The sequence below is a fragment of the Myxocyprinus asiaticus genome, chromosome 12 (assembly GCF_019703515.2).
Source record: "Myxocyprinus asiaticus isolate MX2 ecotype Aquarium Trade chromosome 12, UBuf_Myxa_2, whole genome shotgun sequence".
Lineage (NCBI taxonomy): Eukaryota > Metazoa > Chordata > Actinopteri > Cypriniformes > Catostomidae > Myxocyprinus > Myxocyprinus asiaticus.
The window spans coordinates 33,877,552-33,903,964 of NC_059355.1; the positions used below are offsets into that span (position 1 = coordinate 33,877,552).

The 26,413-nt window shown below is 36.8% G+C and overlaps 1 protein-coding gene across 2 annotated transcripts in view; it reads left to right on the forward strand.

Moving 5' to 3' along the window:
• Positions 1–26,413, forward strand: part of LOC127448720 (neuronal growth regulator 1-like) — a 219,094-nt gene that overhangs the window by 57,687 nt on the left and 134,994 nt on the right. For both annotated transcript variants that reach the window (XM_051711476.1, XM_051711475.1), the window contains exon 3: positions 19,633–19,758. In XM_051711476.1, the coding sequence (XP_051567436.1) occupies positions 19,633–19,758 (126 nt within the window). The remainder of the gene's footprint in view (positions 1–19,632; positions 19,759–26,413) is intronic.

Genomic DNA, 26,413 nt, shown 5'->3' on the forward strand with positions numbered 1-26,413 from the left:
GATGGCTGCGTGGTCCCATGGTGTTTATTCTTACGTACTATTTTTTGTACAGATGGACGTGGTACTTTCAGGCATTTGGAAATTGCTCCCAAGGATGAACCAGACTTGGGGAGGTCCACAATTTTATTTCTGAGGTCTTTTCTTTTGATTTTCCCATGATGTCAAACAAAGAGGCACTGAGTTTGAAGCTAGGCCTTAAAATACATCCACAGGTACACCTCCAATTCAGTACACCTCCTATCAGAAGCTAATTGCCTAAAGGCTTGACATCATTTTCTGGAATTTTCCAAGCTGCTTAAAGGCACAGTTAACTTAGTGTATGTAAACTTCTGACCCACTGGAATTGTGAAATAGTCAAATAAAAGTGAAACAATCTGTCTGTAAACAATTGTTGGAAAAATTACTTGTGTCATGCACAAAGTAGATGTCCTAAACGACTTGCCAAAACTATAGTTTGCTAATATTAAATCTGTGGTGTGGTTAAAAAATGAGTTTTAATGACTTCAATCTAAGTGTATGTAAACTTCTGACTTCAACTGTATATGAGTGAATGTGATTTTAGTGTGATAAAATCGCTCACTAACCTTTTTTTAAAGTTTTACCCAATTTTACAACTTTGTTGCCATGACAACATAACACTGTAAACCTCAAACCCTAAAACGACCATGAAAAAGACAATTTAAACAACTTTACAGCTCAATTAATTCACAATAGAAGAAGTTTAACAGAAGAATTAATGTGAGAGCTTTTATTATAAGCTTTACATTTCTGACTTTAAACCCTCCAAAAATCATCCCTATACACTTCCATTGTAGCTACTGTAAGCGCCTCACTGTAACCTCAATTTTTACTTTTTTTAAAGAAAAGGGATGAGTTTAAATGTTTTGTTGTTATAAACATTATGCCACATATGCTGTCGACTGAGTTAAATGACTGATTTTAAATGCCCTACATAAGCAGCAACTCTGTGCTTCATACAAATGATGCTCCAATTAATTTCAATAGAGTTTGGCATTAGCATGTTGCTAAAACAATGATGCAATACTCTAATAAGCCTAAAACTACAAAGCACACGCAAATATTGAGTAAATTGTAATTTGTGTGACATAGCTTTGACCGTCACACAAATAATGCTCCAGTTGATTTAAATAGAGCTTGGCGTTAGCATGTTGCAAAGCTAATGACACTAGTTTTAAAAAGCTTAAAAACACAAATTCACATAAAAATAATGGGTAAAATAGTAATTTGTGTGACGTAACTTTGTGTGTCATACAAATAATGCTCCAGGGTAGGGTTGCACCAGCTATGTGTAAGTTCTCACGTAAGTTAGGACGTAAAGTTCACACTAAGGGCTTAGTAACTACTAGTTAATTTGTAAGTCAGTGCTTAATTTGGTTGCACCACCTGTTCTTAAGGCAGGACTTAACTAGTAGGTTGTAAGCTCTCCGTAAAGTAATACGTAGACGCATAATATGACGTTTACCTGCATTTATCCAATAAGCAGCCTTCAAATTTATACACAGAAGTGTTAAAAAGCCATGAACTTCAATTTGATCTTGTTACGGTTGATGTTCAAACCTTGTTTGCTCACGTAACTGTCAGCTGTAATAAATTATATCCCCATTAAAATATGATACGTAATAAAAGTAGATTTGATAAATAGTATATTTGCCCTATGTAAATAACAATATTATAGGAACTGTATCTAAAAAAATAAGGGGTGATAAATAAAGACTTATACTAATACAACAGACTAGAAAAATAGACATTTATTCATTTTAATATCCTATATATATTTTGAATGTGTTGAAACGGGGGTGACACACCCTGAAAACTGCACCGTTAGATCGGTTTCATGCTGAAGAGCCGCTTAAAAGTATGTTTTTTTTCTCTCTCTCTCATAAATGTCAACATCATAATGTATGTCTAAATGATTGATGCCTGTCACGCAACATGAGCTCATTGATGTCATAAAATGTCAGTCTGCTTTTCTATTCCATCCGTTACGCCTGGTCGGAGGCTTCCGTAAATATTTAGTTTATATGTTGGGTTATGTTCTACCTAAGTTTAATGGTGCAACATTCAAATATTTAGTAGGCTAGTTAGATGGGCTGGTTTGAGTATTTCTGTAACTGCTGATTTCCTGGGATTTTCACACACAACAGTCTCTAGAATTTACTCCGAATGGTGCCAAAAACAAAAATCATCCAGTTCTGTGGACAGAAATGCCTTGTTGATGAGAGAGGTCAACAAAGAATGGCCAGACTGGTTTGAACTGACAAAGTCTACGGTAACTCAGATAACTGCTCTGTACAATTGTGATGGAAAAATATATGGTTGGCACTGTTTTGCTAGCACGCGAGGGGGACCTACACAATATTCGGCAGGTGATTTTAATGTTGTGGCTGATCGGTATATGTATATATATATATATATATATATATAGTTGGGCGCTTCGTTCAGGAGCAGGTTTGGTTATTAGCAATAATTAATAATTATCAAAGATAATTATTAATGATTAAAATCAATAGGACATTGATTAGAATCAACATTAGCATTTTAATCCTTTAAATCAACAATCATCAAAGATAACCATAAATTATCAAATTCAATAGAATATGAATTATTATCAAAGATAATTATTAATTAATAAAATCAATAGAACATTGATTAGAATTAACATTAGCTTATTGATCCTTCAGATCAACAATCATCAAAGAGAATGATCAATTATCAAAATCAATAGAAAATTAATAAGGATTAATATCACCTGGGCACCACCCTGGAATCAGGGACTAATAACCAGACAGTACAGCGGTCTCACTATAGGATTGTTCTCTTAGGAAAGTTGACGTCCGGAGAACATCGACATTGAAAAGGAAAACAATGAAGGCTTGAATCTGAACACTGACATCCCCTGCCATCCCTTGACACAGGTGCATGCAGAACAATACCAAAACACTTCTCTTTAAAGGATAACAAAGTTTATTAATGCAGTAATATCAATTAATAATCAATACAATGCAGTCAATAAACTTCCGACATCCAACTACAAACTAAACAGTAACATGATTAGATATGGTAACAAATAAGCCTATAATACATGAGAGGAAGGTGCATGTGTGTAAGGAGTGGAGTGCACAAAATGACGGACATGGCTCTCGTGGAGAGTACGTCACGCGAACTTTTCGGCCACAGAATGTGGCCGCGAATGTGGGCGGAGAGACTAGTTAATGGCGTCTGCCCGTTTAACGCGTGTCTCCGGTGGTACGTAAGTTAGGGACAAAGCTGAGCTTTATCGCTAAGTTATCTGCTCGCCAAATGTGTGTGCGGGTATGTTTGTGAGGGGTTAGTACGAGAGAGAGAGAGAACAGAGTGACGGTCCAGCGAAGTCGACTCGGTTGAAGAAGGAAGAGAAATCTTCTTTACTTCTGCAGGCAAAAGGGTGAATACGCGGATTGCTCGGCAGTCTCCTTCGGATCCGTTAGTGTGCTCGGTGGAATGGAGAAGATGGAGATCGTATGGCCAAAGTTTCAGGTACGTACGTTACTTCCTTGGGCAACGAGGCTACACCTGGTAGCAGCAGGGCTGCATTTAGACGATGCACATACTGTCGCTGGAAGCAATGCCCAGAAAGAGCTCAGAGGTTTTTATACTCTCGATGAGGTCATGTTGAGGGACGTGTTCTGTCGTGCGTTTCATCCAATAGAGGTTGAGAGTTTGATCCTTCAGAATTTAACACATATGTGTAAAGTGAGCAAGGCTTCATGGGATCTGTAGTCTGTTTTGGACTCCCTTTGTTTGATTTTGGCGTGGTTGTTGTTATCAGGCTTTGAGTGTTCATATAGGCCGCAGTCAGGCTTTATGACTGTGTGTAGGCTTGCCTTTGTCTCTTATCTGAGTACCTGAGGCCCAAATAAATATATATATATATATATATATATATATATATATATATATATATATATATATATATATATATATATATATAGATAATATCTATTATATATAATGTGAATGATGTACAGATTTTGCTGTTTCGGAAGGAAATTGGTACTTTAATTCACCAAAGTGGCATTCAACTGATCACAAAGTATAGTCAGGACATTACTGATGTAAAAAAACAGCAACATAACCACACAAATCTAGACAGGCACCATTTCCAGCAGCCATCACTCCAACACCTTATCCTTGAGTAGTCATGCTAAATTGCTAATTTGGTACTAGAAAATCACTTTATCAAACACAGGTGAAAGATGTTTGGTTCGTTAAATGAAGCTTAACATTGTCTTTTTGTTTGTTTTTGAGTTGCCACAGTATGCAATAGACTGGCATGTCTTAAGATCAATATTAGGTCAAAAATGGCAAAAAAAGAAACAGCTTTCTTTAGACACTTGTCAGTCAATCATTGTTTTGAGGAATGAAGGCTATACAATGCTTGAAATTGCCAAAAAACTTAATATTTCATACAAAGGTGTACACTTCAGTCTTCAAAGACAAAGGACAATTGGCTCTAACAGAAAGAGATGTGGAAGGCCAGATGTACAACTAAACAAGAGGATAAGTACATCAGATTCTCTAATTTGAGAAATAGATGACTCACATGTCCTCAGCTGACAGCTTGATTGAATTCTACTCACTCAACACCAATTTCATGTACAACAGTAAAGAGAAGACTCAGGGGTGCAGGACTTATGGGAAGAATTACAAAGAAAAAGCCACTTTTGAAACAGAAAAACAAAAAGAAAAGGTTAAAGTGGGCAAAGAAACAGACATTGGACAACAGATAATTGCAAAAGAGTGTTATGGATCTTAACCCCATTGAGCTTTTGTGGGATCAGCTAGACTGTAAGGTGTGTGAGAAGTTCCCGACAAGTCAGCCAGATCTATGGCAAGTGCTACAGGAAGCGTGGGGTGAAATATCACCTGAGTATCTGGACAAACTGACAGCTAGAATGCCAAGGATCTACAAAGCTGTCATTGCTGTACGTGGAGGATTTTTTGATGAGAACTATTTGAAGTAGTTTCTTTTTCAAATTGTAATTGTATTTTTTCATATTTTTAATGTCCTGACTATACATTGTGATCAGTTGAATGCCACTTTGGTGAATTAAAGTACCAATTTCCTTCTGAAAAACTTTTGGCCGCCAGTGTATATATACAAAGCAGTACAGGGATTGTCTTTTCTGTGAAGACCTTTTTTGGGCAATTTGGGCAAAAGAAGGTAAAGAAGGCAGCATAAACACCATGTGAAGCCTGTGCATCTTGAACATGTACAATGCTGCCTACATAGATGGGAGCTAACTAAATTTTGATATGTATGTGACTGTATGTGGTTCAAATGGGTTGTTCAGACCTCACAAGTGTTGCTCAAGATTTTGTTACCACTGGATGACATGTTTTGTTCAAGCTGTTGTTACAGTCACTGCCCCTTTGTCATCCATTTTTAACACAAAATCTCTTTCTTGATAATGATTGGCATGATTAGCATTGTTGCTAATGCAACATACATTTACTGCTTCCTACCTGATTCTGGGAAAAGATTAAATTATGGTATATTTTGTCTGCTTAATTAGGTGGATTATCAGACAGGGCAGTGCAGGAGAAGACAGAAGGTTATTTTCACACTTGTTTCAGTTGCTTGATCCTCACATGACTTCAGTTCCACCCCCTCCCCCTGTTCCCGCTAGTCTGTTTTCACGTTGTATTATTTGGCTCTGAACCACGGAACAGTACATTTGCGTCATCAATGTAGGCACTGGCATGAGTGGCACTAGTCGTAACTGTTTGCCACTATAGCTAGGGAACATCTCAAGAGAGAAACAACGCCAAAAACGGAAACAAATGTGAGAAGCAAAGAATGCGAGCTGCCCACCAAAGGCAATTTCTGTGGAGAATAGCAGCAATGAGAAAGACATTATAGTATAATAGGCAATTATACATCATCAACAGTGGTTTACTTCCACAAATTAGACCAAATTTGTTTTAAGACCAACGGGAGTCCACATGAACTGCACAAGTCATTTTGCAAAATGACATTACGTGGTTCATTACATGTATTTCAGCATTTCCGAGATAAAATGTCCACTGTGAAATTAAAAGTTACATATTGTTTTCCTAAACAGATGAGGTTTTTAAGGTTAATGCTGCATCAAGTTTTAAATCAGCTATGCCTGCCTCTCTACCCTAAACCTTAAAGCTAATTGATACTGTCATAAAAGCAAATTTGAGATGAAAAACACAATTGCTGAAATTGCTGAATCAACCATGCTATTTTGTGGTGCTATGACAATTTTGGCTCAAATGTCAACTCTTTTGCTGTTCTGGGCTCGTACCCTAGTCCTTTGCATCACAAGTGCAGCTGTACTGCGCAACTTGATTGCACATGAATAAGCTTGTAAATGTTATTTGCTATGTAATGCAAACGGCTTATCGCCTATATGTATCGCCTTACAAGTCATGAGCTATAGTTTAAGTGTTGTAATGACATAAGACAGCAGTGTGTGAGGAACAGAGCAAAAATATAAGTGTTTATGAACTGATAATCAGCCGTTTTATTCATGAATAAAAAGTGAATGAAAGTCAATGTTTTTGTTGCACCTCTAGTGTTTATTTGAAACAGCTGTGATAGGGTACGATGGGGCTAAAGGCACCCCTTAAGGAATTTACTGTATATATATATATATATATATATATATATATATATATATATATATATATATATATATATATATATTATTATTATTATTATTATTATTGAATATTAATGGAGAAATATAATTTGTGTGCAAAGAAATAGCAAAGGAAGGTTGTTTCAATTAAAATTAAGTTTAAAAAAAAAGGTGGTGAGGGAGCCTTTTACCCCAAGTGTGGTATCGTGTAGATATAGGAGAAATAGTTAAGGTGCAAAATTTGTCAACTAATGCAACTAATTTTGAGACACCGTGCTTAAGAAAAATAATGTGTTTAATAGAGACCTTTAGCCCTGGGGCTTTTTATTCCAAATACTATCCTTATTTAATGACCTTAAACAAAACTCAAAATGACAAATAAGCTTTTTGTCTCAAAAACAATTTGTTAATTTCAGGGATTTTCATTAGCTACATCAATTTACAAAATTTTTAAAAATATAAAAAAAACAAAATAGATCAAATTTACACAAAATCAACCTTTAGACAGTACACGCAAAGATCTCATGGAACAGGAACATTTTTGCAGTGTATAGTGACAAACAGGTGTTTAGGAAAGTGCTGAGATAGTTTTTGTTGCTATTTAGTATTTTGGGAGAAAATAAAATCAATGGAGCCTTTTACCCCTGGGAGGCTTTAGCCCCGTAATACCCTACAATGAGCTAAATAATCATTTTGCAAATATGCAGTTATAGTAACGTGATTGTTTTGAGACCAGGTTCGTGAAAACCCATAAACTGTTAATTTCAGTCAAATGGACTGTTGAGTAATGTTTTACCATGCTGTTTAAATGTAAGTTAGCAGTGCTTGTGCAATGAATGATGACCAGTGTTTTTTCCAAGGGTGAAAAATTAATTTACGATGGTCTCTGTGTATTTTTGGCATGGTTTGGAATAGAAACTAAAGGTTAATGAAGGGCTCAGCTGTGCAAGAGAGTGCATCTTCTATAGTACTGCCTATTCCACTGGTAATCTACCATGAACATGCCATATAGGCCCCATTTACAAATTCACTTCATTTAAGCTGTTAATAGCCACAATACTGTAACATACAAGATCATTAATAGAACATCAGCCTTATTTTTTCATTCTTTTATTCCTTGCCAAAAATATTTGGAAGACAACAGTTATATGACACAAATCAATAAGACTGTGTCTGATTTTTTGCCTGTCTCTCCCTAGCTCCTTGCCTGTGCTAGTCTGCATTATGACAGGAGCCCACTTTTTCTTCAGCTCCATAATTGGAATGTGGGTTGGCAGTAGGTGTGAAGCAATAGGTGGCAGCAGTCAGCCCTGGAGAACCTGTCAGAATTTATAGAAAGGCGAGCCATGTACTCCACTTTATTCAGAGGAAACTATGCATTTTAATAGCTGTAAGCGTTTCAGTAATTTAAGGTGGCGTCATTAGAGGTTTATTTATTCACTCTGGGGCTGAGAGACAGATAATGCCTCCCCCATCAGCCGTGGCAGCTCCATCTCAATGTCTCCTGCTGAGCAGAGGAGGGGGGATTAGAGTAGAATGGGCAAACATGACAATCCTGTAGCAGTTAATGAATTAAATGGAAAACAAAGCATCAAGTTGTCTTCATAGGACCTTAGGGTAGGGCTTTAGTGTTGTCTTGTTTTTCGGCTGTTGTCATTACCTTACCAATTGAATGGTCTGAGTGGAAATAAACAGGTTGAAAATAACTACGGCCGAAAGCTTTGAAGCTGATACTCGGCTGGGATTCATAGAAATCAAATCCTGGTTAGGCCTTAAGTTTGCGATTAAATAACATTTTCTTTCATTATGTGTTCAGTGATAGTTAGAGTATGCCAGGCTACATTTTTTACCTTTGTGTCTGTTTATGGTGGCTTGTTCAGTGGAGTGCTGAAGCATAACAGCTTTTCATCTAACTACTTGAAAAAAATGGGTTTCATTCCAGCTGATAATAAACTCAGTATTCGCAGGTGGCACACACAAGATCAGTAATGAACGTTAACTCTGTCTCGGTGTTTAATGAGAATTATTTCTTCAGTACACCAAATCCTCTGTGCTTTTTATGCCAACTTATAAGCTCAAGAAACTCAATAGTTTCAACCCAAATTTGTCATCGTTGCATTGTAAAACTACATTTGTGTCTGGAAAAATAATAATAAAAGACATCCAATCACATATTTAAAGGAAGGCCCATATTCACTTAGAAAGGAAATCAGCAGGGACCTGATGTTAAGATATTAAATCGATATCTGGGTCTTGATACGATAATAATGTGATGTTTTGTGTATTGCAAAACTGCAATGTATTGCGATCTTTTACTCATCTGTTTCTCATTTATCTTCATTTTCAACTCATTCTCATTCACAAGATGTCAAATACTGACAACTGTGCAAGTGCCCAGTGCATCAATAAACTGTATAGACGGCAAAAGCAGCCTTGTGGGCGTCTGTTTCGTGATGCAGCAGGTAATTCCAGGCAGTCTCATCGGATATTATCATGTTTAACCACAATATGTTTTATTTTACTCATAAATATATTTGTGTAGTTACATTAAACAATGATATCGGTATTTTAGATCCCCTAACCCAACACCATTCCAAATTCTAACCAATTGTCAACTATCTAAAACATGTAACAGATAGGTAAATTTTGTCACAATTAATGTTGTCACGGTACCAAAGTTTCAGTAGTCGGTACCGATACCAGTGAAATTTCATGGTTCTCGATACCAATTTCGATACTACAGCAAAAATATGCTAATATGATAATGTACTATTGAACACACCAGTTTAGTTATTTTTAATTATTTTAATAATTATAGTTTAACAATAATTATTATTTTCCAGAACTTTCCAGAAAATTTTTTAAAGTTTAATTTAATTTCATCATCAAAATGGTGTCTAACCAATAAATTCTTAAAACTTTTAACAAGTTAAAATAGAACTTCTCAACATGTCATTGCATTTTTTTTTTTTTTGCTAAACTTTTATTTATTTTTTTATTTAAGCTGTCTTGCTTGTGATATTTTGATTTATTATTATTATTATTATTATAGTGAATATTACATTTTACTATACAGTTGTAATATATCTTTATTCAATTTCTTCAATTTCAGGCTTCTAGATTTTATTTTGATCGTGCTTTTATTATGACGTGTGTTTTTTGCCTGATGCTTCACTTTTCCGGATAAACAGTTCACATCACGGAACAGTGTGATCATTAAAGACTTTTAAGTCACGTCTGAAATCTCATCTCTTTACACTGTCCTTTGAGTCTGACAAATTAAATGTTGGACACAGTTTTGAAGTGTTTGTATTTTAGATTACTAGTGTTTGTGTATGTGGTCATTTTGAAAAGTTATGTTTTAAATTGTTTTACTGTGAAGCACTTTGGTCAACTCTGTTGTTTTAAATGCTATATAAATAAAGCTGAACTGAGATTAAAGCGCAAATGCTGTGATTTTAATTATATAAATATATGGTTTACATGTGCTGTGTGATTCACAGTAGATTAGTGCTCTGCTCTGTCATCTGATACAATGCGTAGTGAATGATTCTCAATGTCTGTGGAGTTTCTTGTGAATGAGCGGTCGGATTTATTTAAAGTATGCAGCTCTTCCACAGTAAGATTGCAGCCTTTAGTGGTTTAATAAATCACACTAGGACATGTCACGATTTTAATTTGATTAATTGTCCATTTCAGTGTACAAGGAGTAACACGTTCAAAATAAGCCTGTGAGCGTTTTAAAGCTGTCATGTGCTTTGAGTTGGTTTGAGTTGGTGCTCGGTACTACCGTTTCTGCAGAAACACTAGAATCGTTACATATTTTTTATTTTAGTATCGATTTAGTAACGAAGTACTGGTACTGTTGATAACACTAGTCATAATATACTTTGATTGACATTACACTATTATATAATATTTGTATCTATATAAAAATATTTAAGCCCCAACCCCATCCCTTCACCTAAACCTAACCAATTTTCAACAAAATTAAGTACCTAGCAGATAAATGTGCAGTCAAAATAATTTTAAATGTAAAAAACAATCAGAGAAATGTACAGTCACAATAATATACACTATATTGCCAAAAGTATTCGCTCATCTGCCTTTAGACGCATATGAACTTAAGTGACATCCCATTCTTAATCCATAGGGTTTAATATGACATCGGCCCACCCTTTGCAGCTATAATAGCTTCAACTCTTCTGGGAAGGCTTTCCACAAGGTTTAGGAGTGTGTTTATGGGAATTTTTGACCCTTCTTCCAGAAGCGCATTTGTGAGGTCAGACACTGGTGTTGGACGAGAAGGCCTGGCTCGCAGTCTTCGCTCTAATTCATCCCAAAGGTGCTCTATCGGGTTGAGGTCAGGACTCTGTGCAGGCCAGTCAAGTTCTTCCACACCAAACTCGCTCATCCATGTCTTTATGGACCTTGCTTTGTGCACTGGTGCGCAGTCATGTTGGAACAGGAAGGGGCCATCCCCAAACTGTTCCCACAAAGTTGGGAGCATGGAATTGTCCAAAATCTCTTGGTATGCTGAAGCATTCAGAGTTCCTTTCACTGGAACTAAGGGGCAAAGCCCAGCTCCTGAAAAACAACCCCACACCATAATCCCCCTCCACCAAACTTCACAGTTGGCACAATGCAGTCAGACAAGTACCGTTCTCCTGGCAACCGCCAAACCCAGACTCGTCCATCAGATTGCCAGATGGAGAAGCGTGATTCGTCACTCCAGAGAACGCGTCTCCACTGCTCTAGAGTCCAGTGGCGGCGTGCTTTACACCACTGCATCCGACGCTTTGCATTGCACTTGGTGATGTATGGCTTGGATGCAGCTGCTCGGCCATGGAAACCCATTCCATGAAGCTCTCTATGCACTGTTCTTGAGCTAATCTGAAGGCCACACGAATTTTGGAGGTCTGTAGTGATTGACTCTGCAGAAAGTTGGCGACCTCTGCGCACTATGCGCCTCAGCATCCGCTGACCCCACTCTGTCATTTTACGTGGCCTACCACTTCGTGGCTGAGTTGCTGTCATTCCCAATAGCTTCCACTTTGTTATAATACCACTGACAGTTGACTGTGGAATATTTAGTAGTGAGGAAATTTCATGACTGGACTTGTTGCACAGGTGGCATCCTATCACAGTACCACGCTGGAATTCACTGAGCTCCTGAGAGCGGCCCATTCTTTCACAAATGTTTGTAGAAGCACCTGCATGCCTAGGTGCTTCATTTTATACACCTGTGGCCATGGAAGTGATTGGAACACCTGAATTCAATTATTTGGATGGGTGAGCGAATACTTTTGGCAAAATAATGTGTGTATATATATATATATATATATATATATATATATATATATATATATATATATATATATATATATATAAAGCACTATAAAAGAATTCCAACCCATATGATAGCTTGTGTGAGGAACAGAGTGAAACTGAAGGTTTTAAACTGAAAATCATCCACCTTTGTGAAGGCAGTCATATTTCATTGAAAAGATACATCCGAACCTGAGCTTGACACAATCGGTCACGAGACACGTGAGAGCTAATGGGATTAATGGCTAATGGCATTATTCCTGTCCCAAAGAAACCAAAAATCACAGGACTTAATGACTACAGACCTGTCGCCCTGACATCTGTGGTCATGAAATCATTTGAGAGACTGGTGTTGGCCCACCTGAAGAACATCACTGGACCCTTTCTAGATCCCCTTCAATTTGCTTATCGAGCAAACAGGTCTGTGGATGATGCAGTCAACATGGGATTGCATCATATCCTGCAACATCTGGACAGACCAGGGACATAATCAAGGATCCTTTTTGTGGACTTCAGTCCAGCTTTCAACACCATCATCCCAGATATACTCCAGAATAAATTACACCAACTCTATGTTCCCACATCTATCTGTCAGTGGATTACCAGCTTTCTGACGGAAAGGCAGCAGCTTTTGAGACAGGGGAAACTCACTTCCAGCACCTGTACAATCAGCACTGGTGCCCCCCAGGGATGTGTGCTCTCCCCACTACTCTTCTCCCTCTACACCAATGACTGCATCGCCAAGGACCCCTCTGTCAAGCTCCTGAAGTTCGCAGACGACACAACTGTCATCGGCCTCATCCGAGATGACGATGAGTCTGCATACAGAACTGGTGCAGTCAAAACAACCTTGAGCTGAACACGCTCAAAACAGTGGAGATGATTGTGGACTTTAGGAGGAACACCCCAACACTACCCCCCTCACCATTCTAAACAGCACTGTGGCAGCAGTGGAGTCATTCAGGTTCCTGGGCACTACCATCTCACAGGACCTGAAGTGGGAGGCACACATTGACTTCGCCAGCTGAGGAAGTTCAGCCTGCCACAGGCGCTGCTGATACAGTTCTACTCAGCAGTTATTGAGTCTGTCCTCTGCACTTCAATAACTGTCTGGTTTGGTTCAGCTACGAAATCAGACATCAGAAGACTACAAAGGACAGTTCGGACTGCTGAGAGGATTATTGGTTGCCCCCTGCCCCCCCTTCAAGAACTATACACTTCCAGAGTGAGGAAAAAGGCTGGAAAAATCACTCTGGACCCCACTCACCCTGCCCATTACCTTTTTGAACTGTTGCCTTCTGGCCGACGCTTCAGAGCTCTGAGCACCAGAACCATCAGGCACAGGAACAGTTATTTCCCTCAGTCTATCCATCTCATGAACAGTTAAACTGCCCCATTGAGCAATAACTATGTGCAATGCACAGTTTAGTCTTTTTTATATTTATCCAACACATCCAACCTCTTCTGCCATTTCATTCCTCTGAAAAAAACAAAACAAAAAAACATTTGCAATGTACATAACATATTGTATTTGCACTGTACATGACAGATAACAGATTTGTATTAGATTTGCACTACGTATGTGTATGTGTGCATGTATGTATGTGTGTGTCTGTGTGTGTATGTACGTATGTGTATAATTATTTTTTATTTTTTATTATTATCTATGTGTTGCTGCTGTTTTTGTATTGTTTTTGTATTGTTGTACACTGGAAGCTCCTGTCACCAAGACAAATTCCTTGTATGTGTAAGCATACTTGGCAATAAAGCTGATTCTGATTTGACATTGTTGGCATCAAAGCTGTGCCATAACGTATCCATAGGTGGCAATTTTCTAATATTTAAACGAGTAATGGGCTGCTTTTGGTGTCTTCATATTGCTGTGCAGGGCTCTTGCTTAAGTGTTAGTATTTGATGCCTTGGGATTGAGAATGTGGTTGTTGTACATTGGTGTTTTGCACATTGAGTGCTGAACTTCCTGCTTTACCTCATCACAGAACCATAGAAGTAGCGTGAAGCATCATTACGAAAAAAATCCTTGCAGTCTAGCTGTACGAAGGATCCATCCTTACCAATGAAACATATTACACACTTATGTTCTTAGCTGTGTTCTGAGTTTGCAATTTGTTTGAATAGAAAATTTTTTGTTTGTTGACAACTTATATACAATATTTTAATAGGCTTTTATGATTCTGCCAGTGTCTTTTTTCCTCTAATTGACTTCTTTTACCAGATGAGTGTTGCTTATTCTATAAGACCATCATTTATGATTTGATTATATATTGCGTCTGGTTATGCATGCATGCAGCAGGGAGTCTACATGTCAGGATAACTATTAATTGGAATTTACAACAAAAGAAAAGATCATTACTGCTTAATTTATTTTCTGTGAAGAAAATCGGTCTTGAGGAAGTTTTGCACATGCTTTTCAGCCAACAAATGCATGGTGTTTAGAATATTTTGAAAAGGTATTTTAAAAAAGTCTGACTTTGTCTAGTTAAATGAAATGTACTCCAAAGAACTGAATCAGAGCTGAACCTAAAAAATGAACAAATTTTGTAGTCCTCTGACAATTTTTATTGTTTTTATGAAGGAAAGCTAAATCAGAAGTTGAGACTACTATTCTTAAACCCCTATTTGACTGACATTAAGGTTTTAAGGGAGAGCGAAGGCCCTGTGATATGAAATGGGGAATAAAGACAGATTTGCAGCTAGATTTGTTTTCAGTTTGTATAGTGACAGAGAGGGTAAGGTGCATTATGACACATAATGTCATGCAACAGTGGCTGCTTACCTGCAGTATGGTCTGCCAGAAAAGCATCACCAGAGTTTTGGCAATTTTTCCTCTAAGGCTGGGGCAAAGAAAATATCTTTAATATGAATAAATAACTCTAATATTTTTCAGCCTATTGACGATATTCAATATATCTCGATACTGTATGTATTTGCTTTGTAATGACTTTAAAGTGTGTGTTTTTTTTTTTTTTTTCAAAGAAATCATTTCAGCCAAAATTTGAATGCAAAGTAAAAATCAAGTAAAAAATAACAGGGCTCCAGACTGCGACTAAAATGGTCGCAAATGCGACCCAAAATTAAATATTACGACAAACATTTAAAATCTAGTCGCCATTGGCGACAGTCAGGATGTGTGATTTCATGTGCGTTTTTGTCAGATATCATCTTGTGAGTTATTGAACTTCTTTAGAGCACCAGTGTGTCTCGTGCCGCTTTTCACCCTTTCTGTTGATGATATGAGCTCGCTGGCTGCACGCAACAACAAACACCGCGCGAGCAATGATGTCCGATTCATGAACAGATAACTCTTTTGAACTGGGTCTTTATAATTAATCACCCGACAAGAGCTCATTTGAACTCAGGAGCTCAGGTTAGCAGTTTGAATTCGAATCACTTTCTCAGTGAATCAGCTGTCAGTTAGCTCACAACTGGGAGTGCAGACATTTCAAAATAGTTCCCATGTGTATTTCGGGCTTCTTTATAATTAAAAGTCCCGTGTTTTGTACCAAATCTTTTTTTTTCTTTCTCCTGGTTATTATTGATTGGGATTGGAGTGGCACAATAAACTGCATCTGGGATTTCATTCAGTTTGCACTCTTGTAGTCTTTGTGTCTGGCCATCTAGTAACAGTAAAGAAAGACTAAGTTTTTTTTAAATTTTATATATATATATATATATATATATATATATATATATATATATACACACAGTACTGTGCAAAAGTCTTAAGCGCATGACATTCGTCTTAAAACGGTTCTTTTATATAATCTGCAATGAGTGTATCAGTAGGAAATATAAATTTTAGATTTCAACATTCCCTTTGCAAATAGAATTGAATAGAAGATGAACAAGGAGCCCTACAACAGATGTTATGGCCCCCACAGAGCCCGGATCTCAGCATCATTGAGTCAGTCTGGGATTAAATGAAGAAACAGAAGCAACTGAGACAGCCTAAATAGATCTGTGGCAAGTTGTTCAAGAATCTTGGAACATCCTATTTGCCAACAACCAAGAAAAACTGTGTCCAGGTGTACCTTGGATAATTGGTGCTGTTTTGAAGGCAAAGGTTGTCACACCAAATATAGATTTAGCTTCTTTTATGTTTACTGGCTTTTGTATGATGTTTATTGATAAATTAATACTATTTATGGCATTATTTTTGAAGACATCCTCACTATGCAACATTTTTCACAAGTGCCAAAACTTTTGCACAGTACTGTGTGTATATATATATATATATATACACACTACCGGTCAAAGGTTTTGAAACACTTGACCGAAATGTTTCTCATGATCTTAAAAATCTTTTGATCTGAAGGCGTATGCTTAAATGTTTGAAATTAGTTTTGTAGACAAAAATATAATTGTGCCACCATATTAATTTATTTCATTATAAATCAAAAATTTAATAAAAATAAAAAAAAGTTTTTGAGATTGAAGACTTGGACCAAATAATAAAGAAAAGCAGCCAATAAGTGCCCAGCATATAGATGAAAACTATGTTATATTTTAACATCTTCAAAGTGGCCACACTTTGCCTAAATTTGGCAGAAATGTACTCTTGGCATTTTCTTGAGGTATCACTCTGGGATGCTTTTTAAACACTATTGAAGGAGTTCCCATCTATATGCTGGGCACTTATTGGCTGCTTTTCTTTATTATTTGGTCCAAGTCATCAATTTCAAAAACTTTTTTAAAATTAAATTTTAGATTTATAATGAAATAAATTAATGTGGTGGCACAATTATATTTTTGTCTACAAAACTAATTTCAAACATTTAAGCATACGCCTTCAGATCAAAAGATTTTTAAGATCATGAGAAACATTTCAGTCAAGTGTTTCAAAACTTTTGACCGGTAGTGTGTATATATATATATATATATATATATATATATATATATATATATATATATATATATATATAGCATTCTGAGATGCTATTCTTCTCACCATAATTGTACAGAGTGGTTATCTGAGTTACCGTGGACTTTTTCAGTTCAAACCAGTCTGGCCATTCTCTGTTGACCTCTCTCATCAACAAGGTGTTTCCATCCACAGAACTGCTGCTCACTGGATGTTTTTTGTTTTTGGCACCATTCAGAGTAAATTCTAGAGACTGTTGTGCGTGAAAATCCCAGGAGATCGGCAGTTACAGAAATACTCAAACCAGCCCGTCTGGCATCATCAATCATGTCACGCTCCAAATCACTGAGATCAAATTTTTTCCCAATTCTGATTGTTGATGTGAACATCTAGTGAAGCTCCTGACCCGTATCTGCATGATTTTATGCACTGTACTGCTGCCACACGATTAGCTGATTAGGTAATCACATGGATAATTGTAGGTGCCAGTCAGGCTGGTTTGAGCATTTCTCCTGGGATTTTCACACACATAAGTGTGAAAACTAATGAGACAAAAGAGGAATGCAAATTTGTGCGCTCAACTATACAGTCTATATATTTAACACACGATTAATGAGCTTCTTTGGCTTTCTATCTTGTTTTTGAACAACAATCTAAATCGAGCAATTCTGTGATGTGGAAGCTAAAACAGTCATTTGGCTCCTAAATGTTTCAGTTTAGGAGCCAATGGCTCCTTAGTCATTTTTTTTAGTCTGGAGCCCTGAATAATTAAGGCCTGTTTTCCACACCATTTTTCTCTAAATCAACTCAAGAATGATGTTTAATCATTTTCATTTATATGCACCAATACAACAATACCTAGTTGTCAAAAGCAATAGTTACCTACGTTTTTATTTCATATATATATATATATATATATATATATATATATATATATATACTGTATGTGTATATGCAGTGCATCCGGAAAGTATTCACAGCGCTTCACTTTTTCCACATTTTGTTATGTTACAGACTTATTCCAAAATGGATTCAATTCATAATTTTTCTCAAAATTCTACAAACAATACCCCATAATGACAACGTGAAAGAAGTTTGTTTGAAATCTTTGCAAATTTATTAAAAATAAAAAAATGAAAAAAATCACATGTACATAAGTATTCACAGCCTTTGCCATGACACTCAAAATTTAGCTCAGGTGCATCCTGTTTCCACTGATCATCCCTGAGATGTTTCTACAACTTGATTGGAGTCCACCTGTGGTACATTCAGTTGATTGGACATGTTTTGGAAAGGCACACACCTGTTTATATAAGGTCCCACAGTTAACAGTGCATGTCAGAGCACAAACCAAGCCATGAAGTCCAAGGAATTGTCTGTAGACCTCCGAGACAGAATTGTATCGAGGCACAGATCTGGGAAAGGGTACAGAAAAATGTCTGCAGCACTGAAGGTCCCAATGAGCACAGTGGCCTCCATCATCTGTAAATGGAAGAAGTTTGGAACCACCAGGACTCTTCCTAGAGCTGGCCGCCTGGCCAAACTGAGCGATCGGGGGAGAAGGGCCTTAGTCAGGGAGGTGACCAAGAACCCGATGGTCACTCTGACAGAGCTCCAGCATTTCTCTGTGGAGAGAGGAGAACCTTCCAGAAGAACAACCATCTCTGCAGCACTCTACCAATCAGGCCTGTATGGTAGAGTGGCCAGACGGAAGCCATTCCTCAGTAAAAGGCACATGACAGCCCGCCTGGAGTTTGCCGAAAGGCACCTGAAGGACTCTCAGACCATGAGAAACAAAGATTGAACTCTTTGGCCTGAATGGCAAGCGTTACGCCTGGAGGAAACCAGGCACCGCTCATCACCTGGCCAATACCATCCCTACAGTGAAGCATGGTGGTAGCAGCATCATGCTGTGGGGATGTTTTTCAGCGGCAGAAACTGGGAGACTAGTCAGGATCGAGGGAAAGATGAATGCAGCAATGTACAGAGACATCCTTAATGAAAACCTGCTCCAGAGTGCTCTGGACCTCAGACTGGGGCGAAGGTTCATCTTCCAACAGGACAACGACCCTAAGCACACAGCCAAGATAACAAAGGAGTGGCTCTGGGACAACTCTGTGAATATCCTTGAGTAGCCCAGCCAGAGCCCAGACTTGAACCCGATTGAACATCTCTGGAGAGATCTGAAAATGGCTGTGCACCGACGCTCCCCATCCAACCTGATGGAGCTTGAGAGGTCCTGCAAAGAAGAATGGGAGAAACTGCCCAAAAATAGGTGTGCCAAGCTTGTAGCATCATACTCAAAAAGACTTGAGGCTGTAATTGGTGCCAAAGGTGCTTCAACAAAGAATTGAGCAAAGGCTGTGAATACTTATGTACATGTGATTTTCTTTTTTTTTCTTTTTTTTAATTTTATTTAATAAATTTGCAAAGATTTCAAACAAACTTCTTTCACGTTGTCATTATGGAGTATTGTTTGTAGAATTTTGAGGAAAATAATGAATTTAATCCATTTTGGAATAAGGCTGTAACATAACAAAATGTGGAAAAAGTGAAGCGCTGTGAATACTTTCCGGATGCACTGTAGATGTTTCATACATTTTTTTGATAAAACAGTTAATTTCCTTTTTCAAAATTCTTTGCTCTTGTTGTTCACATACTGTTTAGATCCAGATCTTTTTTTCATGTATTTTGCAACAAACTTTACATTAGATTTGCTGCTTTTTGTATCTGACTCTATGTTTTATTTCACAGTTCCTCCCAAAATCTATGACATTTCATCGGACATTACGGTAAACGAAGGCAGCAATGTTTCACTCATCTGCACAGCCAGCGGAAAACCAGAGCCCAAAATCTCTTGGAGACACATCACCCCATCAGGTGAGTTTATATCAGTTAAAATATGTCTAAAAAGGTTCAAGTGAATAATGGGAATGTCCTTAAGAATTAATTTGCTGTTTTTGATGGGATATTTGTGAGAAGTCATAAGCATTTCAAGAAGACCTATTGTGATTTTGTTCATAATAATTTAAGTTTGGTGGAATGTGAGGTATATGCCACATATGAAATGCATAAAGACACTGATTGCACTTTTATTGTACTGCTTATACTATTCATCCACATCCATACTAAATCCATACTGATGGTTCTAGCTGAGATGACATATAATACCCCAGAAATTGTTTGCTTTATCATTTATTAAAACAAAATATGAATGTGTGTTTGCTGTTTGGTGTCTGGTAGAGTCTAGTTTGAATGGCTCAGAAGATAATGGTGATGAAACGTACAGGTTTCTATTCAAAACCCTTCATAATAAATTGAGTTAATGAAAAGGCTTTTAATCACTTATCTCTATAATTTGCTGTTGTTCTCAAAAATACTTTTTATTTGTATTTATTATTACTCTGCTTCAAAGAGCATAAACAACATACTGTATGATGATACATTTTCCTCATCTTTACCTTTCAGTGTATATTCAGCTGTTAAAGCTAAATGTTGGGCACATTTACAAACCAGATTGAAAATTCCATGCACCGCAATACTTTTGAGTGCTTGTGATTGTTTTGAGGACATCTGCACTTATCATTGTGCTGCTGTCTATTTAATTCACTAGTATATTTTTGCTATTGAATTGCTTTTTTCGATTCTGATCAAAAAGCTTTAACAGTACCAAAGGCAGGTTACTCCAAATTAAACACTTGAAAAGTCGAGGAAAAGTGCTTCGATAATTGCCAAAAGCACCACGCTTTCACTTTGTTTCGGTTCACAGTTTCAGTTTGGCCCAAATATGACAAACCCATTAGTTTATGCTATTCTTCTTCATGTTAATTAACGTCTGTCTGGGCAGATTTGATGACAGTGAAAGAGAGCCAGTGAAACCAGAAACTTTTCATTTTAACAGCTACTTTTGCCCCTGAAGGGGTTGATGTACAGTTATAAAATTTAAATTTTTGCTGATATTGTCAACTGAAGTATCACAAATATACTATACTGATAGAGAGTAATGCCAAAACAGCAGTTTTAGACCAAAACAAAAAATGCATGAATCTCAAAGGGTGGTTTGTATGGGCTTAAAGGAATAGTTCACCCAGAAATAAAAAGTTCACCCAAAAAGAAAATTCTCTCATCATTTACTCACCCTCATGCCATACTCAATGACTTTCTTTCTTCTGCAAAACACAAATATAGATTTTTAGAAGAATATCTGAGCTCTTTAGGTCCATTCAATGCAAGTGAATGGTGGCCAGAACTTTGAAGCTCCAAAAAGCACAAAGGCAGCATAAAAATAATTCATACAACTCCAGTGGTGAAAATCCATGTCTTCAGAAGTGACATGATAGGTGTGGGTTAGAAACAGATCAATATTTAAGTAATTTTTTACTACTAATCTCCACCAGCCCCGACAAATAGGTGGCGATTTGCACGAAGAATGTGAATCGCCAAAAATCTAAAGAAGAATGTGTTTGTGTATCTGTTTCTCACCCACACCTATCACACTGCTTCTGAAGATATGGATTTAACTACTGGAGTCATATGGATTACTTTTATGCTGCCTTTATGTGCATTTTGGAGATTCAAAATTCTGGCCACAATCCACTTGCATTGTATGGACTTGTATGAGGTATTCTTCTAGAAAACTTTGTGTTCCCCAAAGTAAAGAATGTCTTACACATCTGGTATGGCCTGAGGGTGAGTAAATGATGAGAGAAGTTTTATTTTTGGGTGATCTATTCCTTTAACACTCTGGTATATGGTTGAGCCAATTGGACAAGAGGCTTTTATGCAACAAGATCTTAGAGTAAAGCCAAGTGTGCCATCACACAATAAACACCTTTTTATATAGGCCTAGACTACACATGATCTGCTGCATTTTTATGCAGAACCTATCCCAGATAGAGCTATAATACATCATTTTTGTTAATCAGATGTCAGTAAGACTTATTTTAAAGTTACTTGAATTGTGCATGAAAATGTTTGCACACAGGTTTAAGCACAAATAGTGGTGTATGCATGGTTAGTGAATGAGACCCATTGTTCTTCATTGTATGTTTTTTTTTTTTTTTTTTTTTTTTTTTTTTTTTGCTTTGGGCACGTGAACCATATTTTCAGACTTAATAAATCATGATACAGCATAACATCAAGTATGGCATGCTCCTTAAAAAGGAGCACTGTGGAAATAGTTTAAAACTGTGATCACATTTGCCACAGGACTGTGATTTCTAGTGGTCCTTCAATCACCATGCTTGGTGTTGAATGTGCAACCTAGGGCCACGCTAGAGATTTAATTGGTGGGCAATCCCCCACCATAGGTGAAATACACTAAATGCAGTTGGCCTTTTACTTTTTTTATAATTCGTCAGATCACATACCTTTGACTTGTGTGTGCCTCTAATTTAGCATCAGTGCAGCCTTTCCATCAATATAAAACTGAGGGGAAATTACTCTTAAAGATTTTTTTTAAAACACCATGCATTTAAGACCTTTTAAAAACCTCTTAATTTTAAAGTCATAGTGATGAACAAGTTTCCTTCTAATTCAAAGACTTTTACCTCCAAGTATTGTGCTATAAACAACAGTTGCCTGACTACATGTACACAGCAGGAAATCTCCACTGCCTCACATTTATTATCACAGCATTGTGTTTGTATGGCCCTATTGCTGTTTACCTACTGCATACTCCATATCTCTTTCATAATTATAGTTTTACTTTATATTATGTTTACATTTCTAGCGTTGTCTGGCTTATTGGCCTCAAAAACGTTCACCACACAGCAATGGAAAAATAATGATTCTTTTCAAACAGGTTTCCCTGTTTGAACACTCCCTCTCAATACCACTGGTAAGCATATAGCATATAGCCCCGCCCTAAACTCACACCATTGGATTAGCCAATGTGCTATGTGAAATGTTTTCATAGTGCCACAGTGTTTACACTTTCTGGGGTAATCAACCTAAAAATGGCTTACTTATAGTTGTCTCTGCATATTAAGCTGAGATAGGAGAACACAATTAGAAAAATTATACACTTCAGCTTTAATGCTACTACTAAATACAAGCTGCATACTGTGCTAGAGAACTTTGTTTGAATACTACTACACCTTGTCCTACCTTTAAATTGCAGTCTGTATTTCTGTTCTTTTCTCACATGGGGCATTTTAAGTTGCTTTGTAGACATTATTTGAAATGCTATTGATGAAGATCCTATAGTGGGCCATAGGGATATACAGTATATTAGCAACGTGATCTCATAAGAATTCGTATGTATTCTTACGTAAGGTTTGGTTCTAGCAAACGTACATTCTCTTACATTTACATAGACATCAAAACGTACAATATTTACATATTGACAGCATCTAAACGTCATCATTTTATGTATTAACACCTATAGAAACGTACAAATATTTATGAGTACTGTTTGAATTGGTTATTCATCAACATGCATTGGTTTAGTTTTCAAAATTAATAAATTGATGCCTCAAGCATTATGACCAGCGGTTTTACGGCAGTAAGCTCATTGGCTCTCAAGTGTCTCGTGACCGTTTGCAACATGCTGTATTCTGCAGTGTATATGTTTGAATGAGATATGACAGGGCGTTATGGAGTGCATCAGGAGAAGATTTACAGCGATTAATAATTTAAATTCTACTCTCCAGTCTCCGCCTAAAACAATGCTCTTGTAAGCCATCAGGGAGCACATCGAATGCAGCGAATCGCCCTTTGGACTACTTTTGTACTGAATTTTGCTGTTTTTCTGATAAGTTCTTGTGATTAAATTTATCTGCCTGTTACGTGTTTTATATATGTTTAGGATATTATATGTTATATATGTTTTTTACATATTAGAATAATAGTAAAGTATGTAATAACAGAAATGGATCTCGGAATTATTTTGTGACTAAAAAAATCCAAAATAAATCAAAACTATGTTATATTTTAGCATCTTCCAAGTAGCCACCTTTTGCCTAGAAGTTTACTCTTGGCATTTTCTTAACCAACTTCTTGAGATATCACCCTGGGATGCTTTTTAAACAGTATTGAAGGAGTTCCCATCTATGCCTGGCACTTATTGGCTGCTTTTCTTTATTATTCGGTCAAAGTCATCCATTTCAAAACTTTTTTTTTTTTTTTTTTTTTTAGTTTTGTAATGAAATCAATTAATATGTTGGCACAATTATATTTTTGTCTTCAAAACTCATTTAAAACATTTAAGAATACGCCTTCAGATCAAAAGGTTTTTAAGATCATGAGAAACATTTCAGTCAAGTGACCCCAGATTTTTGAACAGCAGTGTAGGTGTGGGATTAGCGGCTGTAAAATACAGTATATATAAATTAATATATTGTACAAAAATTATTGCTACTGTACATTAATCTACTTGTTACATGTTTTAATATTGTTGAAATGTTGTTATGTTTAGAGGCTGGGGTAGGGTTAAGGGATCTAAAATATCTATAAAACAGTAAAAATGTACAAATATATTTATAATCAATTTGTGTATTCAAATATATTTGTAATGGATTCGTCAATATTTTACATTTCTAAAGCTGTAAATACGTAAAATAATTTGTTTTAGATGCTTTCAAACGTCCATATTGTACGTTTTAATGTCTATCCAAACATGTAAGTTTAAATGTTACAAATATTAACGTACAAATAGCTATGTACTGTATATTAATGAGATCAGGCTGATATTAGGTATATGGGGTAGTCTCACATTCTGTACAGTCTAGTCCAGCACACTTGATCCCAAACATGCTTTCATAAGCTTTTTCCATTGTGATTTAAGGCCTCAGGATATATGGAACTCTGACCTTTCAAATAGCTGACTAGAATACTTTAGGTTTTATTTTTTTTTCTCATATGATAAGGCTGTACCGAAGTGTTCAATTGTCCTTTGTAAATCATTTGTCTGTGCCTCTACCTCCCGAAAATTGTAGCTGCTCTGTTTTATTGTTTCCTGAACAATAGCTCAATACTCGGCGCTGACAGTCTCTCTAAACATCGGCAAATGGTTTTAATACAGAGACCAGCTCTTAAAAGTGCTTGGACAGAAATTCAGCAATTGTTTTATAGCACTTATGGGACAATGAGGAGGCTATTGTGGTTAAGGTGAAATACCCAGGTGGTTGTGAATAGGCGGTTCAGGTGTGTGTTTGTGTTTTGTATGCGTGTGTGTGTGTGTGTGTGGTTGAATGATAGTTGATGGTTCACTGCCGACAACTCAATGAATGCCTGGGGGGAACCTCTAATAATGCAACATTTGGGCTGCCGCAGTATTCTCTCATGGGTTCACGGCAGAGATGTACACAGAACCGCCACCTCACCCCATAATGTATCCTTCGCCAACACTCATCATATCAGCAGCAGGCAGACCTCAAGGAAATGTACTTTGTGCTGTCCACACAACGTGGGAAAGTGCTTACTGCGACTGCACTTAACACAGAGCAATGTGGAATCCTAGATTAACCTTGCTATGATTTGCCTAATTTGGTTGGAGTGACATCTCCCAGAGGCTCCGACTAGTATCTCTTGAGCTTTTCAAATAACTCTTGACATGCATGCTTCCATACAATACAGGAGGCAGTTAAAGATCACTGATGATAAAGGACAGGTTGATGTTTGAATACATTTTGGCACCTAATTAGAGTTCATGTGTTTTTGTTCAGAGTCTGATGTTGGCTGATTTCAAGAGAATTCGCAAAGGGTTCCATTCATTATTAAATGTGTCACTAAACCCTGGTAATTTCCTCTTTTGGTGTAATCGGTAAGATAAGTGACGGTTCAGTGTGAAGTCTCTGTTAGGAAAAAAGAAAATAAATCACTGAGCTGAGGGAATTATGGAGTGAGTTAATCACTGATAAAGATTCCTCTAGTTGCTATTTGGAGGAAGAAATGTGGTTGGTTTTAGTCAATGTTTGTTAATAAAATAACAACTACATTTGCCTTTGGCCTTAATGATTCGTTAATGTGATTATTGTTATTGATGTGATATAACAAATGCAGTGGCCCCAAAAAGTATTTGGAAATTTGAACAAACACATAAAAATGTAGGGATTTCATTGCATTGGATATCAAAAGAGCAAACCAAGTCGCATCTGACCTTTTCTCAGAACAAATTTAATTTTTCTGAGCCATTTTTGCAGTCTACTAGTACCTAAGTGATTTATTGTGCACGGATGAAGTCAGTTCCCCTTAAAGGGATAGTTCACCCAAAAATGAAAATTCTTTCATTTACTCACCCTCATGCCATTCCAGATGTGTATGACTTTCTTTCATCTGCTGAACATGAGTGAAGAGTTTTAGAAGAATATTTAAGTTCTTTTGGTCCATACAATGCAAGTGAATGGGTGCCAAAATTTTGAAGCTCCAAAATTCACATAAAGGCAACATAAAAGTACTCCAGACGACTCTGATGGTTAAACCCATTTCTTCTGAAGCTATATGATAGCTGTGGGTCAGAAACAGATCAATATTTAATGCAATTTTATTAATTTATTTACTCCCTGCTCAGTCAATCTCCACTTTAAGTTTCATA